We start from the raw sequence: 18311 nt of genomic DNA on the forward strand, positions 1-18311 counted from the left end.
AGGTCTGTCTGCCACTGCTTCATGTGCTCTGCAGAGCCCCAGGGGACGTCTAGTACAGCCTGCCATGTGGGGTCATGTCAGTGCAATAGGAAGTATCTGGTTATGTCCCCTGTCAGGTGTCCCTGAGACCACCTTCACCCTCTTCATTGGCGACCCCAGGCGCCTGTACCACTGTTTGCCATGGGGTTTTCAGTGGCTGGTTTTCCGAAGCAGATGACCAGGCCTCTTTGACAAGGTGCTTCTGGGTGGTCTCTGGTCTCAAACTAACCAACTTCTGGCAGTAGCCCCTTGGCTTGGAGGAGGGCCAGGGAGCTGCTGGACCCCATCAAAGTACAGGCCCATTTCCTTTTGCTCCCAGAGTAGAGTTGGGTTATGTGTGCTGCAAAGTGTAACAAGAGAAGGGGTGTGGTGTGGTGTGTGTGTGTGTGTGTGTGTAGTAACAGGTGTTATTCTCCCGAGGAAGTTTCATTTGTGAATCGTGTGTTTGTGTGTGTGTATGTGTGTATATATCAGAGTGTACTTTGTCCATTTCAACTTTGAAGGGGAAGCTTTGACATAACTGGATCAATATTTGGCATTCCATGCATGAAGAACCAGATGTTAGAAGTTTCCCATCGCTGGGGGAGGAGGAGGGAGCCGAAACCCCTCCAGATTTACAGAAATCAATGTGCTCTGGCAGAAGTTGCTTAGTTTTCCTGGGAAACAAGGCGCAGGAACACATTTTTTATTTTAGCGACGAATTGGTATCTAATCATCTTCTGGACTTGCCGTTACGTGGCTAGGGTGAGCGAGCGTCCCTTGTTCATGGGCTTGGGTGCCGCAAAGCACCTCGGCCTGGCCTCTGCTCCTTCAGGCTTCATCGTTCATTCGCTTTTCACAGCCGACTTCACGTGCAGGACTCATTACTGAAGTGGGGGGTGGGCGTGGCTCACGCTTTGGCGTGGGCCCTTCTTTTCCGGATTCTTCTCCCTGACCCTGACTGAGGAGGAACGGCAGATAGGTGTGGGAGAGTAGATGTGGCCTTGTCAGGAGCACAGATGTGCCAGACACGGCCCAGCAAAACCAAGGTGAGGGCGAGGGCGAGCGCGGTAAACCCCAGAGCAGGAGGAGCTGCAGGTAAAGGTCTTGGTGTGCCCACCCAGTTCCATGGGACTCCCGGTGAGTGCCGTGGGTAGGGAGGGGGCGTCTGTGATGCTGCTGAAGGTGGGGTCCCCATGACTATCAATTTCTCTCTGAAGTCACTGAGCTGCTTTGAGTTTTCAGAACGTCCTGCCAGGCGGGGATGTTTGTTGCCGTGAAAACAAGGGGCTGCATTCACAGGTCGCCTCAGCCGGCCTTTGTAGGCATCTTTCCGACAAGCCCACTGGTGAGGTTAGGGCTAAGAGGAGGGCACTAGGCAGCATGGAGGCTGCTGGTGCAGAGGTTGGGAGTGAGTTGAGATGGACCTCCATTGTTGCTCTCCTTTGGTGGGGTTGCTCTTTCTTGATTGATTGATTGATCTGCTGTCTCCCCATCAGTATTCTGTGGGGGGTAGCGGTGCGCAGCCAGTGTTGAGCCGGCTTCACAAGCACAATAGCACACAATGCTCCCTGGTCATGTGCCGCCCGCGTGGTGGGACCTGCAGATGGAACCGTCTTCGTCTGGAAGTTCTGCCTAGGCCTGCTTTGCGTCCCAGAAACACACGAGCCTCCACCAAGTGGTGGCTGCCAGTCAGGTGCATTGGATAAGAATCGAACCCAGACCGCTCCTGCATGGCAGTCAAGAATTCTCCCCTTGAGCCACCACTGTGCCAGTTTAGGGGTACGTGCAGTTTCCTTGAATGAAGCAGACCCTTGGAATGTTCAGGGGTCCTAGCAGTGCACCTTCACAAAGATGCTCAGGCCACGGGGTGCCTTCCTTGTGTCCCTGGGCATGCTTTCTGGGTCCCGAGCGTCAGCTGCCTTCGTCGCCTGCAGGGGAAGCCTCTCACGTGGGCTTGTTCTGTGTGACGCTTTGTGTGGTCGGCTGGCCCAGTCCCCCTGGGTCTGCGCAGTCCGCTTCTGTGCCCCAGCAGCCGCTGAAGTTGTCTCTTTCCTTCTGAAGCTCAGCAGTTTGGAACCCGTAACCCTGGGGTGAGGGGGAAAGAATGGCAGAAGTCCACTCAGCCCTTCCTCGGGGACGGCTGTGCTCTGGGATCAAGGTGGAGGGGTCTCGGGGAACTCAGGATTTGTGTGGGAGGACAGCCCGAACCTGGAGAGGAGGCAGCCCGAGTGAGTGCGCCACTGGGATTTGTGCCTTGGTGGGACCTTTATATATTACAGTGAGTTTAATTAAACTCATTGTGATCCCAATTGAGGGTATTCTAATTAGCTGGGTCAGGAACAAATTATTCTCCCTCCTTCTCCAAATGAAAACATCTTCTCTGCTCTTCCGTGGGGAGAGCCAGCCTGCCCTTGGCTGAGTGACTTGCCTCATGGAGGTCTCACCCAACCCCTCAGCCCTGTGGCTTTTTGTGAGCAGGTTCTAAGGTGGAATGTAGCCTTGGGTCTCTTGGGGAATGGTGGCTTGCAGCGTCACGGGGTTGACTCCTTGGTCACTCAAGGAGTAGGAGATGGCCACATGGCACGGAGAATGTCACAGCGGTGAGGAAACACACCTCTAATGGCCAGCCTGTCCCAGAGGGCACCCTACGAAGTAGCAACATCACCTGGGAGAACATAGACGTTTGGCGAGAGCAGTATTGTCACACACAAGAAGCCCTCGGGAGGTCCGAATTTAAGAGGAAGTTTGAGGTAGGATGTAATCTTTCTGAGCCTGGTCCTCAGAGAAGTGAGAAGATCTAGTCTAGATTTGGGGTAGCACCTTCGAAAACTGAAGCTGGAGGTCAAAGCGAGCTGGACATTTTGAGTTCAGCGTGTTTGCCGGTCTGTCACGGAGGGCGCTGCATGCTCCCTGGACCAGCATCCATGGGAGAGGCTAGCGTTTTTCTCATTCCTCTCTCTCCCATTTTCTTTGATTCAGGCCTCCACGATGTATGCCCTTTTCCTTTCCAAAACAGACTCCCGGCAGACACATGACTCTGGCCGTACAGGAGATTGTCGCTTTACCCACACGAATGCCGGTGTAGTGTGGCTTTGGAATATGTCGACCAGATCTTTCTTTTTTGAAGCAGCAGTTCCTGATGTGGTATTTATTTTGATTCAGGATTTATAGAGCCTTGTCACCTAAAGATCTGACAAAGACGTGACAGCTCAGCTCCATCTAACTCTTTTTGCCCGTGTTACCCCTCTCTTCTGGCCAGCCTAAGGACTGCAAGCCCCAGCCATTGGGATCGGAGACCTCACAACTGCATTAGAGTTGTATGTGCCTTGGGGGGAGGTGATGGGAGTCTGAGGTTAGGGAGTCTCAGGGGTTTCAGCTTTGGCTCCAGGGTGTGTGGTGCCATTGGTATCCATTGGTAGAAGGTATCGCTTCCGATGTGCCGTGGTTGTTTGGCTGTGGAATCTGTCGAGTTGGGCTTTCTTGAATGTAATTCTGGTCTTAGTGGTCTGAGGCAGAGGTTTTTGGCTCTTGTTGTACTGGTCTCCAGCTCCTTAGTCCAGAGGCCAATCCCTTGCTTCCAGGAATGTCCTAGTGGAGCTTTTGGCTTTTGGAGGACACCATAAAAAGCCCATCCTTTCTCCCTGTATCAACCCCAGGAGACCTTGCTTCTCCAAAGGGATGTTGCTTCTGGAATGTACCGTCTTGTCATTACACTGGGCAAGGAGGAGGCAAAAGAAAGACCCAGCCATCTTTGCAGAATCGGACTGAGTTCTTTTCAAGAAAAGCTCCTACCTTCTTTCCCTTCCCCTCCTTCTCTCCTGCCCTGCTGCCTGACTGACTGACTGACTGACTGACTGACTTAACTTCCTTCCCTCCCTCCCCCCTCCCTCTTCCCTCCCTCTTTCTTTCCTTCCTCCCTTCTTTCCTTCCTGCCTGCCTGCCTGACTGCCTTCCAATCACCGGTAGCAGTAATTTCTTTAGTGAGTATCATTGAGCATACCAGCTTTTCACACTTCCAGTGTGGAATTGTCCTGGGACAGCCTTCCCATGAGAGGATCTTACTTTGTTCCCAGGCCGAGGTCTTTAGGTGGTGCACACGGAGCATGGAGCACACTTCCTGTGGATGAGTTCAGTGATTTTACACCATTGAGGGTCTCCACCCGTCTCCAGAAAGCGTTTTCTCTGCACTTAGTGCACTCACGTTTCTTCCTTAAAGGAAGAAACTTTCCTGGAGAAAGTTCATGCCTTCCTAGAGAACACGGGGTGTGTGCGTGTGAGCAAGCAAGCCCCAGAGCAGTGTCACCAGACAGATGCCCTTACGAGGTCACTCTTCTGTGACGTTCTACCTGATCTCACTGCCCAGCCTCTTGCACAGTTTCATGTGTGGGCATGAAAGCTACCCGTGCAGGGTCGGAAATCATTATCAAGGCATTGGCACCCAACAGGACTGTGCCAACCAGAGAAGATGAGTCACACGACCCAGTTCCCAAATAAGTTTGTGCTTGGGTAGCCCTAGGGGTTTGTGGGTGACGGGGAAGACATATGAAGACGTGAGCACAAGGAGCATAGTTTCTGAACTCGATTCATCTAGGAGGTAGCAGTTCTCTTCTCTCTGTCTCTGTCTGCCATCAAGTTAGTTCTTACTCACGGTGACCCTAAAAGGGCAAGGCAGAACTACACCTGTGAGTTTCGAGAGTGGAACTCTACAGCAGTAGAAAGCTGCTTCTTTCTCCTGAGGAGCAATTGGTGGTTTCGAACTGTTGACCTTGCGATTCGCAGCCCAATGTAGGTAACCACTATGCCACCAGGACGCCACCATTGGGAAGCATGGAGCGGTGGAAATAGACTTGGTTCAAGGTGTCTGTGTCTCATGACGTTGCTGGCTGGCCTTGAGGCCAGTCACTCAAATGTTTTGAGCCTTTTTCCCCTGTGTTACATAGACCCACATTAAAGTCGTTGGCCCCCTTCCCGGGGGCTGCTAGGAGGGAGGGAGCCTGCCGTCTGCACCAGGAGCCTGCCAGTGCCCTTGCCATTAGTAAAGTTTTGTGTGGGCCCCAGCTTTGCTCCTGGGGACCCTCTAGCTCAGCGGTTCTCAACCTGTGGGTCACAACGCCCTTTGGGGCTCAAACGACCCTTTCACAGGGATTGCTTGATTCATAACAGTAGCACTATGACAGTGATGAGTAGCAACGAAAATAATTCTATGATTTGGGGGGTCACCACCGCATGAGGAACTGTATTAAAGGGTCACGGCATGAGGAAGGTTGATAACCACTGTTCTAGCTCATGGTCTTCTGGTCTGGGTGCTGCTAACTCTGCCATGAGCACGGCTCTTCTTCCACACCTACACGGTGACCCGGGAGGACCTGGCCTGGCCCTTTCTAGGACTCTGGTGTTCTGGGACCCGAGTGGCTGTGTCACCTGACACATAGAGCGCATGCCCTTTGACCATCTGATGCATTCAGCCAGAGGATCTTGAGATGCTGACAGGGTCCTGGTCTGAGGAAATGTGTGTTTCTTTCTTAGTCTTTATTCTTCTTACTCTCATTTTGTTAACACAGGGAACACCCTCATTTGGAGTTCCCCTGATCAAACAATTGTTTTAAATGAACCCCCCCCCCCCCTCAAGTGCTCCTTCTTGTGAGATAGGCAGCAGCCGAGTTAAAGTGGCATGGTCGGATGTCCACGTGGCTGACCATTTGACGTGGGCCAGTGGTAGTATTTTAGGCCTTGACGAGTACACAGTCTCCAGTGCTGTGTGTGGTCTGGAAGTGGCTCTAGATGATAATAGAAAGGAATGGACATGGCTGTGTTCTGATAAAACTTTATTTACAACAGCAGGCAGGCAGTCACGTGTGGCCCTCAGGTCCTAGTCTGCTTAGCAGGCCTGGGGAAGCAGGACACTTAGAGCAGTGGTTATCAACCTTCCTCATGCCGTGACCCTTTCATACAGTTCCTCATGTGGTGGTACCCCCCCAACCATAAAATTATTTTCATTGCTACTTCATCATTGTCATTTGGCTACAGTTATGAATTGGGCAACCCCTGTGAAAGGGTTATTCAACCCCCAAAGGGGTCACAACCCACAGGTTGCAAACAGTTGACTTAAGAGAGAGTGGAGGGACTTTTAATAGTTCTGCCCAGTACCCCTCACAGAAGGGTCACAAGGAAGAGATAAACCAGTCACGGTGCAGTATAGCACCAATGAAACATACAACTTTCCTCTAGTTCCTATATGCTCCATCCACCCAACTATCATGACCCCAATCCTACCTTAAACTCTGGCTAGACCAGAGCATGTGCACAGGTGCAGATAAGAGCTGGAAACACAAGGAATCCAGGACACATAAACCCCTCAAGACCAATAATGAGAGTATCAATACCAGGAAGGTAGTGGGAAGGTGGGGGGAGAAAGGGGAAACTGATCACAATGATCAACAAACAGCAGAAAAGTGAAGGGAAACAGTGGTTGGTGTAAGACGTGAAAAAAATAATTTATAAATTATCAAGGGCTCATAAGGGAGGGAGGGGAAAATTGAAGAGCTGATACCAAGGGCTCAAGTAGAAAGAAAACATTTTGAAAATGATGATGGCAACAGATGTACAAATGTGCTTGACACAATGGATGTATGCATGGATTGTGATAAAAGCTGTAAGAGCCCCCAATAAAATGATGTAAAAAAAAAAAAAGAATAAACAACTAAGGGTTCTAGTTTAAGAATTACATGTTAATGACTGTAGATTATATATATATATAATACTAAATCGGTACTCAAATTTCATAATGTCTATCTCGAAAGAGACCACCTTGTAACTCTAAAATTATGAAAAGAGAGAAAAAATTCTGCCCGGTGACCAGCAGCTTCCTCTTCTCTGTGACAAGCTGCCTGGAAGGGTGTGTTTGTGGAACAAGCGTCCACGTCCTGCCTTCTTGGGGAAAGCACCATCAGCCCCTTAGACCCATCACCGAGGTCCCCTCTGACTTCCAGAGCTGTGGCTGCGACCAGGACAGGGTGGGTCCATGGTGGCAGCAGAGTCTCGAGTCACTCACCCCAGGTGTGTCCCTCTCTTGGTCCCTGGCAGCACCTGCAGCAGCACGAGAGCGGCGTGGAAGGAGAGAGCTGCTACTACCACTGCGTCCTGTGCAACTACTCCACCAAGGCCAAGCTCAACCTGATCCAGCACGTGCGCTCCATGAAGCACCAGCGCAGCGAGAGCTTGCGCAAGCTGCAGCGGCTACAGAAGGGCCTGCCGGAGGAGGACGAGGACCTGGGGCAGATCTTCACCATCCGCAGGTGCCCCTCCACTGACCCAGGTGAGCAGCCTGGTGGGCTGACCTCCAGGAGCCTCCTCAGGGCTTGGGTCTGAGGGAGACATTGCTGTCTCACAGTGTCTGTTCGACTCCTAAGGGGCCGCTGTGTTCTGGAAAGAGCCTGTGCGAGCGGTTTCTTAGTTTGTGTTTTCAGGAACGCAACACTGCTATTCTTCAAAATACTGGGTGAACGCTCAACCCCAGGGAAGCCCCGTGAGCAGGCCAATTGGTGTTTTGTCCCTGCCCTGAAACCTCTCGGTCTGTGTTCAAAATTCCGTTGATTGGTGCAGTTGATTAAAGCAACTGTTAAGTGGAGTCCAGGCAGATCCCAAATCACGGATCAAAACAAGAAGAATGTATTCTTTTTCAGTGGTATTTCAGTGATTCTGCTTGCTCCGTGGGTCAGCGCTGCATGCTCCCTCCCACAGAGAGCACGCTCTCTTCATGCAGGCTTGTTCAGCACCCACCCGACGCCATCATCTTGTCCGTAGTCTCCCTTCGTCTGTGCCCCGTGTCCTCTCTTCGTGAGTCCTGTACCCCCTGGGACCTCCTTTTGTCGAATCACACTTGTGTTTTTCCTGTGTCCTAGGCCATGCTTCTTAACTTGTAAGCACAGGACACTTTCCTGCCTTTTTAAAAACAGCAGAAAGGAAAATCTCCCTTATTACCATACCCCCCCTCCCTTCCCCCCAAATCTTCTTTTTTTTCTCTCTTTCTAAAGAATGGAAAGAATAATCCATATCGCTCACCTCTAGTTCATCCCTCTTCCCACCATGACCTCTTTAGTACCTTCAGCAAACTGCCATGTCAAGGTCATGTTGACCTTGGGTTGGCCAACCTAGAGCCTGCGTGTGGCCTTTTCCTCCTATCCCACTTTCCGCCGCACCTTCCTTTGGTGTTGTGCACAGCATCGTCCTCCCTGCTTCCCTAGACTGCCGCTGTGCCTGCTCTGACATGTTGCCCACTTCTTCCTCAGCCTGCCTCCCAGGCCATTGCCACTCAAGTTTTAGTCCTTGGCCCTTGGTACCTGGTCCTCAAAAGGTTTAGCCCCTGCTGTTGCTGGATGTCATTCAAACAGCTTCATGGACTTCATGATGGTCAGTGCCCTCTCAGCCCCTGGTCTCCTTGCTTACTGAACACACGATTCTTCCCGTCAGGTTGGCATTCCTTTCTGACAGCCACATCCAGGGCCTTGGCCTTTCTTCTTTCCTGCATCCCTGCAGCACGCTCTCAGCCGGTGCCCTGTGGACCCTTTAAGCTTAATGCTAGCAAATCATAAGCGTTCTATATCTTCAAAGGTAAACAGTTCTATAAACCTGATTATAAAAGATGGCACGCCTCTCCCCAGCCCATTCTACAAACTTAAGACTTTCATTTGCTTCTTTGGGTCCTTAATTTCTATACTGATTAAGATGCTTCTCCTGTTTCGTACTTTGAAAGGACACGGCATTATGGGTTGTCTTTCTGCTTGGTAAGATGAGGATTTCACTCTTGTGTCTTTGTACAAACCCACCTTCCGGTGCTCACAAGCACGTACTCACTCCTCCACACACTAGCACTTAACAACCACACACTCAGACACTCCACGCTCCATCCATATGCCCCATAGCCTGTTGATGCATCCCATGCACGTGCACACAGACCCCTCCATAGACACACATAGACCACCTCCAGACAGCACCCCATGCCCACACACACCACCCAGAAACCTACCAGACACTACTCTCATAGTCTCCTATGCCCCTTACATAGAAACACAGCTCACAGGAACCTACACGGGCCACACACGTAATGCTTTCTCTAGGCACACACGTCACTCACATCCCCCATCCCCGTAGCCCTCTAAGCCCCCTGTACTCAGTCTTTCCCTCCCTCCGTTTTCCATTATGATTAAATAATAATTTGGGATTATATTAATATTCAGTGTTTTCAATATTATAACTCTATAAATATTAATCACAGCTGAGCCATGTAGAGTTTTATAATTTCATTTACCTTCTTGTACAACTTTTTGTTTTCCCTGGTTTTCTCAGTACCTATGATTAATTCATGGCTACGCCTCTGCCAGAGTAGGCCTTTTTTTTTTTAACTCCCTGAATTCTCAGATTTGTCAGGTTTTCTATCTTCTTCATTTCCTCCTGGAGGAGTTCCCCCGCCCTCACCCCTGCACCCCTCTGGGTGCTCTCGGTCCACCTGATTACCGGCTGTTTCCTCTTTCTCACCGCCGTATAATTGGAAATGAAGTCTCTCTTTTGAGCCGGACTTTTTGCCAGTTTTGTGTTTGCCTGAATGACAGGACTGAACAAGACCCCAGGACACTGTCCCCAGCTGGAGGCCCATAAATTTGGACAAGTAACGTGCCCATTGTGTGTGCATGTATGCATGTGTTGCGCAAAGTGGCAGCCACATTTAGTATTAGTGTCCTATGTGTGTGCATGTTTTATGTAGACAAACACGGTCGTGGAAGCTGACCATCAGAGTGAGAAGGCCAGTTCTCCGTGACCACCAGGACAGTCTCTGTCCCCTGTAGGCACTGCGGGACTGTCCCCCTCCTTCTGCTTTTCCAGTACCTTTTCCAAGTGAGTTGTAAATGCCTTGACCCAAGGGCTCCCACTTCCTCTCTGACCCCTCCCTTTGTGGGTGGCCTCAGGAATGAGGGTGGACCTGGGTCACCCAGACTCACTTCTGTGCCCGAGGACAGAGACCACCGTGGCGCCTGGCTGTGTGAGGACTCTGACCCCTCCCTAGGCATTTGGCCCAGCTGCTTTGGCTACCTGGCTGTGGGGCCATGTCACAAGTCTCCTTCCCTCTGTCGGGTGTCCCTGGACCCCTTTATTTCAGGCCAGCTTTTCTTTTTCCCCCGCGCCTTGTGCCAGCTCTGCATAGTTACTGTTTTAATCTCCCGCTAAGAGCTGGTCCCTTTAGACCCTCAATTCTTTCTTTCACTCCGCTTAGAATTCCTTCTTTATTAACGTGGGGCCCCAAACTAAATAGTATACAGCTGCCATTTTCACCCAGAGTCTGTGGGCTGGAACAGACTCCCTGCTTTATAATGTAATACTTCTACGTACGCAGTCCACGCTGGAATTGCTTTCTTAAACCATTGCCTTCTGGGTCGCTCTCATGTAATGCGTATTAGCCACCGCCCCACTGAAGTGTATGAGTAACTTTTCTGGAGAGGATGATAGAGTTCCTTTCCTTATTTCAAAATCCTTTTGCATTGCCATTGGCTTGGCGCATGCCATATTTCTGTGTAGCCTACCCACCCCTACCCATCTCCCTCCTTCCATCTACCCACCACTCCAGTTCTGTTCATCGTGTCCACTGGCGTTACACTGCTAGGTGTCGCTGGTAGTGATGGTAGCAACAGTAGCTCCGTTCTGTTTCAGAAACCGCTGTGAGACAGCTCACCTTAAAAGGCATCTTCTTCTGTACCAGGGAGCCTCTCCAAGGAGTTGTCCTAAAGAAGAAGGGCATCCCAGGCATGGTGGAACTGAGACCTTTAACTTCATCAACAGTGAATCTTGCAAACAGATTTAATACAGTGGTGTTAACTTGTCTGTTCTCTCGCGAAGATCACAGTGTCATTCTCCAGCCAGGAGCACCATTCATGGAGCACAGGAAGCTTGGCAGCGTGCTGGGGTGGGGGTGCTGACATGCTGAGCACTTTTCAGGGGTCCTGACAGAGCTGGTTTGGAGTGGCATATAAATGGCTGCCGGCTCTGGACCATGTCACCATCCTGGGTGTCTGCCATCATTTGGTTGAAAGCTGCGTTGGTGAGGAATGTTGGTTATACCAAGAAAATGCTTCTGTCATGCCATTTGCACCCCCTTATTCTGCAAGGGTAGCCAGAGCTGTCCCCAGGTGTCCCTGGAAACTTTGCCCCTCCTCCACAGCCCTACTCTTGCCCCTTCAGACTTCTTTATGCCCCTGTAGTCAAAGAGCATTTCAAAGGGACTCAACTCGAGCCTCCCAAGGGTGCCTTTTTGACATGGTGTAGACTGAAGAGCCCAGAATTCTTCAGGGAAGAGTTAGCGTGATGGAATCCCCACGCTCAGACGGGCACAGCCCTCCGTGGAGGGTATGTTGGGAAGCAGGTGCTTCACGTTTTCATATTTTCAGTAAACGCAGTAAAGCCCTTGGTTTTGTTAGAAATTCTTTTTAACTTACTGTAGTATTGATTAAGCGCAAGTCAGTAACAGTTCCTTATTGAGGCCCTACTGTGTGCAAGAAATGGGTTGGGGGACACAGGCATGGCTTCGTTCGTTACCAGACACAGTTTCGGGCCTTGGAGGGATTCTGGCTAGGACTTGGCGTACGCAGGGCTTGCTCAGGCTGCACTTAGGGCTTACCTTACTCGGAGCAGACTCATAGTGACCTCATGTTGGCATAGTGGGTTAAGGGTCAGGCTGCTAACCTTGAGGGTAGCTGTTCAAAACCAGCAGCCACTACATGGGGGAAAGCGGAGGCTTTCCACTCCTGTTCACTGTTACAATCCCTTCTTCCTGCCCTCCAGCGTGGCTGAGTCATGTGGGCCTGATGGCAGGAAGCTTTCTGATGCTCCAGGGCCCGAGTGGCTGTGGCTGGGGAAGGTGAGGGCCATTCCCAAAGGTTGATGTGGCTTGAGGTTCAGCTCCACACCGCCCCCCACCCCCACCCCCAAACAATGCTCACTAGCTGAGGCCTCATTGTTATAGACAGCGTCTGTCTCGAAGAGAGGTTCTGGTTGCTTCATACAGCTTAAGCGAAAAAGGACGTGTATCACCTCCAAGCTTTCCTATTTGGTTTTGTTTTTATTTCGCAAAAATTGGCACAAGGCTGCCCTTTGAATATGAAGTACATCGTTTTAGTAAATAACTAAATTGCATGCAATTTCAATGTAATTTTTCTCACAGCACTAAAATCCGTTGTGGCCGGTCCTGTAATTCCGAAGCATTGTGTGTGTGGTTTTTTTGTTCTGCGAGATCTGCTCAGCTCTGGTCTTCCTTTTCTCTGTTTATTTCTCATTTCGTTGACAGGGTTGGAGGTAGGCGTAAGGAGAAAGTATTTCCAACTAGAGAAGTTCAATATGAAAACGCGTCCAAACAAGTTGGGGTGGCTGAGATTCAGTGCGCACTAGGGTTGGAGAAAATAGGACTTTCCCTGTGGGGAACGCACTCCTGATGAAGGGCTATTTGGACAAGGCTTGTACATTTCAACTGGCATTTTAGAAAGAAGCTTTACAACGGCAGGATAAAGAAAGCTCATTATGTATCAACATGAAGAGAGGATGATGTTGCTAAGTTAAGGAGAGGGTACAGCGTGATTCCGGGGTCCTCAAGCCTGCATTCTGCAAACAGCCTTTCCCAGAGTCATCCTAAGCACAGAGGTAGCCCAGGTGTGTCTGGCTGTGTCCTGGCTGGGCTGTAGGAATCTCACCAGGTGGCAGGCATCACACGTCACAGTGGGACTTGCTGGGGTGTGGATATTAGCAACTGTGCTAACTGTTCTCCCGGGCAGGCAGCCTGGACATGTCCCCTGCTCCCGGACGGGTGGTGTGGAGGTCGCCGCCAGAGAAGATGGGCGCTCAGGTTGCTCATGGTCTTGTTTTTCTGTTGGAACCCAGTCCTGATTTGCCTTAATTAGTCCTCTAACAATCTACAAAGGTCAGTGCCAATTGCTTGCTCATTTACATTTGTAATTGTGATGGCTCCTGATTACATATTCCTTGTCTTAGTCCTTCTCTAAGTACGAATGCGTGTGTCCTCCCCTCCCCCTCCTCCCACACCATGGGTGCATGTCTTCACACACACACTTACATTTGCTTACCTCCCACACGCCTACATACACACTGTCACGCACTCCGAATGCTCCCACAGGCACATATGTCCCCACGTCCTACCCACCCCCTACACACACACACACACACACACACACACACACACACACACACAGTTAGACTGGGTGCTCTAGAGAACACTCCTCACCCCCTCCTAGTGAGCGAGCAGAGGAGCCTTTGTGGCGCAGGCCCGGCTCTCCCTGGATCGTCCTCGTCTGTGAGGAAGAGCCACCTTGGAGTGGCTGTTGCTTCTGACTTAGGGATATAATAAAGCCCGAGTCGGGGAAATTACGTCGATACCAGGCAAGAAATCTGAGAGCCATTATCTAGGAGCCTTCTAGAACTGGGTAATTATGGGCAATTAAACTTTTCTGCTTGCTCTCTGCAAACTATGCTAATGACCCGGTCGGCTGGAAGTGGACAGTGCCGCTGCTTGACCGCCGACAGGCCCTGTTGGTCTGGAAGGGAAGGGCCCTTCTAGAGAGGATGCAGCGTTGCCAGCACGGTCACTTGGGCAGTCTGTCCAGCCTGCCACGTCCCCCTGAGCCCTCAGAGTTGAGTGCCTGCAGCAGGATTGGGGGGATTGGGAGGGGAGAGGGCGGGGGTCTAGAAAGGACCAGGGCCCGACTTTCAAAACTGAGTTACAGTGATCTGCACGCTTCACTTTGTCCTGTGTGGCGCTCACCACTCACCAGTGGCTCTTGTTCTAGCGGGTGATGGAAGTGACCTGCTTTTTGGTCTTGTCCAGCATGTGAAACAAACAGGTCAGGCAGAGCCTTGTCTCCCACACCGTCCCCACAGATGTGGGAGCCTCAGCCTGAGAGGCAGTGGCCCAGTGGTGGCTCATAGGAGGGAAGACAGTCTGAAGTGGACGGCAAGGGACAGGAAAGGGCTCCTACTGGTGGCCCCACTCCGGTGGTTACTGGAATTACAAGATACCATGTGAGCCCTCTGGACTGAGCAGTCTCCCCCCACCCCCACCCCCAGGTTAAAAACACAGTGGGCCAGAAGACCCCAGGTGGTGAATTGGAGACCTGGAATGTCATACCACACCAAGTTTGACTGTGACAAGACTTTTTATCCCCCAAAGGTCCCAAGTCACTTTTGAAAGAAGTATCCAAGGAAGCCCAGTCTGAAGCTTATGCTGGGTTGGGGGTCAGGATTCCGCACTTGGATTTTCTTGGGGGGCTGTGATGGCGGTGGCTGTGACAGGAAGCAATGGTCGTCATCTTCTCACCCCTCCCCCTGCCATGGGGAGTACAGACCGCTCATGTTGGTAGTCCCTGGCCTTGGTTGGGGGCCAGGGAGGAAAATAGGGCAGACCTCACTCATTGACAGAAATAGCTCAGAGGCCTTTCCTCAGACTTAGATACGTTCAGGAACCCCTTAACCCCATGACCCAGTTCTGAGGAGGCTGGGCCAAAACAGGCTTGCATGCCTCTCCTCCCAGAGCAGAGCACCGGGGGCTTTGAGGCCAGCCGAGACGGGTGAGCTCTGCTCGCACTTCCTGCTCCTGCCCCCCCGCCCCCAGCAGAGGGGCACTGCTGCGCCTGGACTGGCTGCCTGGCCTATCGCGTGGCCCGGTGCCACATGTGGGCTGCCATCTGCATGTGGGTGAGGTGGAAATGCAGTGGCTCTGCCCTACGAGTCACATTCCATGCACTCGGTAGGTACTTAGGTGTGGCTTTCCGTTGCCGCTGCCATGTGTAACACAGTTCCATTTTTCATGAGCCCAGAACCTTCTTTAGGACAATACACCAGCTCCCAGAGCTGCTATAACAAAGTCCACACACGGGGCGCCCTTTAAACCCCAGACCTGCCTTCTCTCTCAGTTCTGGGAACTAGAAGTGTGAAGTCGGGTGTGAGCAGCGGTGGCTCCTTCTGGGGCCGCCATCCCACGGCTCTGACCTCTGGAGAATGTTGTTCTGCCCAGTAGGCAGCACTGGTCTAGGGACCTCAGTGGGGCCCCTCAGATGTCACATAGGCCCAGTCTAGTGGTGGACCGTGCCTCCCATCAATCATCTTCTGCCACTAGGGTACTGGCCAGCCAAGGCTTCTTCCCACCTGGGTGGACTGACTGTACTCTTGACCCCTCTCCATGCCTCTCACACCTTCCTCTTCTCCGGGTTTTATCAGGATGGGAGAAATGGGTTTTCAAACAGGCATTTAATTTGGGTCTTGCTACTCGAGCCTTACTCTGTTAGCAATTATGAGGGAGTTTGAAAGGTCTTTGTAAAGAGGCATTTCTCTCCGAGGGGGTCTTAAAGGACGTTTCACAGCCTTATGCCTCAAACCTTCCTTGAGACCTTTTGTATGTGTGTTAATAAAAAGGAAGTACTTCTTGCTTTTAAAAGGTCCCTGACCTCTGTACTAGTTAGAATATGAAATGACTACTGGTCTGCCTGTTGTTTTCACCTCGGATGTGATCCAAACTACTCACCTTTCCCGTCAAACAGCACCTGCGCCCTTTTCTTTCACTATTTGCAATTCCTGTATGTAGAATTTTTCCTTACAGACTTTTTTTTTTTTTTACCATTGGAGGCCAGTCTTTCTTTCTTTTCTGTTCTTTTTTTAAAATCATTTTATTAGGGGCTCATACAACTCTTATCACAGCCCATATGTACATCAGTTGTGTAAAGCACATTTGTACATTCAGTGCCCTCATCATTCTCAAAACATTTCCTCTCCACTTAGCCCCTGGCATCAGCTCCTCATTTTTCCCCCTCCCTCCCCACTCCTCCCTCCCTCATGAACCCTTGATCATTTATAAATTATTATTTTGTCATATCTTGCACTGTCCAACATCTCAGTTCACCCACTTTTCTGTTGTCCGTCCCCCAGGGAGGAGGTTATGTGTACATCCTTGTAATCGGTTCCCCCTTTCCACTCCATCCTCCCAGTATCCACTCCACTGGTCCTGAAGAGATCATCTGCCCTGGATTCCTGTGTTTCCAGTTCCTATCTGTACCAGTGTACATCCTCTGGTCTAGCCGGATTTGTAAGGTAGAATTGGGATCACGATAGTGGGGCGGGGGGCGGGGGAGGAAGCATTTAGGAAATAGAGGAAAGTTGTATGTTTCATCGTTGCTACACTGCACCCTCACTGGCTCGTCTCCTTCCCGCGACCCCTCTGCAAGGGATGTCCAGTTGTGGAGGCCAGTTTCTTGTCTCTTTTTCCATGGCTATTCTGGGGTCTGGAAGCAGGGAATTCCTCTGTTGGACTTAGGGCGAAGGGAGGTGGCAGGAGCCGGCACATAACCCTTCTGAAAGTATCGACATCGGCTACCAGGCCCCTTGCGGCAAGTAGCCAGCCGCAGAGAAGATAGGGGCGGTCTTTGACCTTGCAGCGTATGAAGTGTTGGCCTCATCAGACTTGGCTGTTGGCTGCGGGTGAGGGGTTGGTGGGAACGGAGCCTCCTCCTCCTGCCCACTTACGCTGTGGATTCGTGTGAGCAAAATGAGCACAAAGTCCAGTGAGCAAAGCCTCATTGCATTCGTGGATGGTGTTGGACAGACCTAGGGTTTGTTTCGGTTTACGGTGGTGGAAGTGCCCCCGCAGAGCCTTCCCTACTCTACTACAACCTGTAATGGTATGTAACTCCAGAGGGTGTGAATTGGCTGGGCTTCATCCAAAGGGTTTCGGTTGCAAGAATTACCTGCTATTCCTTGTTGTCCCTTGGTTTTACCTTACTCCGTGTGCTATATCCAAGCTCGACATTCTAGAAAGGCTCCAGTGGGTATGTGCATTACTCCTTCTAGCGTTCCTTCAGGTCCTGTCCCAGGTGTGTCTGTAGCGAGGTGCATCCCATTCCCAACCCCGGCCTTTCTGAGTTACAAGCTTGCGGGGGCATCCACCAAGGCCAGTCTCCAGAAAGGTCTTCCCTGACTGCTGCGCTGCACAGCAAGGGCACTGTCACCCTTCCATGCTCAGTGAGAGGGCTCAGAAGTTCCTGCCATTCCTGGCTGGGCTGGGCTCCGTGGCTGTGGGCGGTCAGCGGCTTCCATATCAGAGATGCCTGTGGAGCAGCCCCTTCTCAGTCGGATGCTCTCAGTGATAGTGAGGCCCTGGGGCTTGGGCCAGCATCCTCCCACTGGGTGTCTTATTGTTAGCTGAGAGACCCCTCAGAGCAGTGGTTCTCCACCTTCCTCATGCCAGGACCCCTTAGTACAGTTCCTCATGTGGTGGTGACCCCCCAACCATAAAATTATTTTCGTTGCTACTTCATAACTGTAATTTTGCTACTGTTATGAATCATAATGCAAATATTTGATATGCAGGATATATTTTATTTTTACAAATTGAACATAATTAAAGCATAGTAATTAGTCACAAAAACAATATGTAATTATATATTGTGAAATATTTATTTCTAATTACAAATAAATGAAATTTTATCTTGAAGTATGGTGTAGCATGGGTAACAGTCTTAATATAACAACAGTAAACTACATCGCTACTTTTTGCTACATTATACGTAAAAAGCCAACGTCAGTGCAAAGGTTGAGATAGCTTCTTTCTCACCAGATCAGCATATCTGCATATGGGTGGAGCCACCTGGAGACAGAGGAGCAGTGTCTTGGGTTCCTAAGACCATGGGAAATATGTTTTTTCCGATGGTCTTTGGTGTGACCCCTGTGAAAGGGTCATTCGACCCCCAAAGGGGTCGTGACCCACAGGTTGAGAACTACTGGCTCAGAGGGACCTGTACTGCTTTGTCCCAGGGAAGGGATACTTTGAATAGTTACCACACCCATGGCCCTTGGATCAGTTCCACCTCTTAGTGACCCTAAAGGGCAGAACAGAAAAGCCCCCGAGGGTTAGTCTTTGCAGCTGTAGTCTCTGGAAGCGGCTGCCGTAGCTTTCTCCAAGGATTCCAATCACACTGCCTTTCAGTTAGCAGCTAAGCACTAATCCCTTGCTGGATTCCCTAGCATAGATGTGAAGAGCATAGATGTGAAGAGCATAGATGTGAAGACTGAGGCTACAGACAGGGCCAAGAGTTTTCCGTGACTCCGAATACACAGGCCACAAGCCTTCTCTGGGAATGGTAAATGGTTTGCCTGGTGCCAGTAGCATGCAAAATCCTTTTGTGACGTCCCATGTGAGTTGATTCCAAGGCTTGGAGAGGGAACCCCACAGGGTGGCAAGGGCTGTTCTG

General features: G+C 50.9%; 1 protein-coding gene across 1 annotated transcript in view; it reads left to right on the top strand.

Moving 5' to 3' along the window:
- The window catches only part of ZFHX3 (zinc finger homeobox 3), a 159267-nt gene that overhangs the window by 62518 nt on the left and 78438 nt on the right, over positions 1-18311 (top strand). Inside the window, exon 3 of the mRNA XM_045293664.1 lies at positions 7105-7336. Within this exon, the coding sequence (XP_045149599.1) occupies positions 7105-7336 (232 nt within the window). The remainder of the gene's footprint in view (positions 1-7104; positions 7337-18311) is intronic.

This window comes from Echinops telfairi, unplaced genomic scaffold, assembly GCF_000313985.2.
Source record: "Echinops telfairi isolate 266 unplaced genomic scaffold, ASM31398v2 ScPeMD7_2291;HRSCAF=2852, whole genome shotgun sequence".
Lineage (NCBI taxonomy): Eukaryota > Metazoa > Chordata > Mammalia > Afrosoricida > Tenrecidae > Echinops > Echinops telfairi.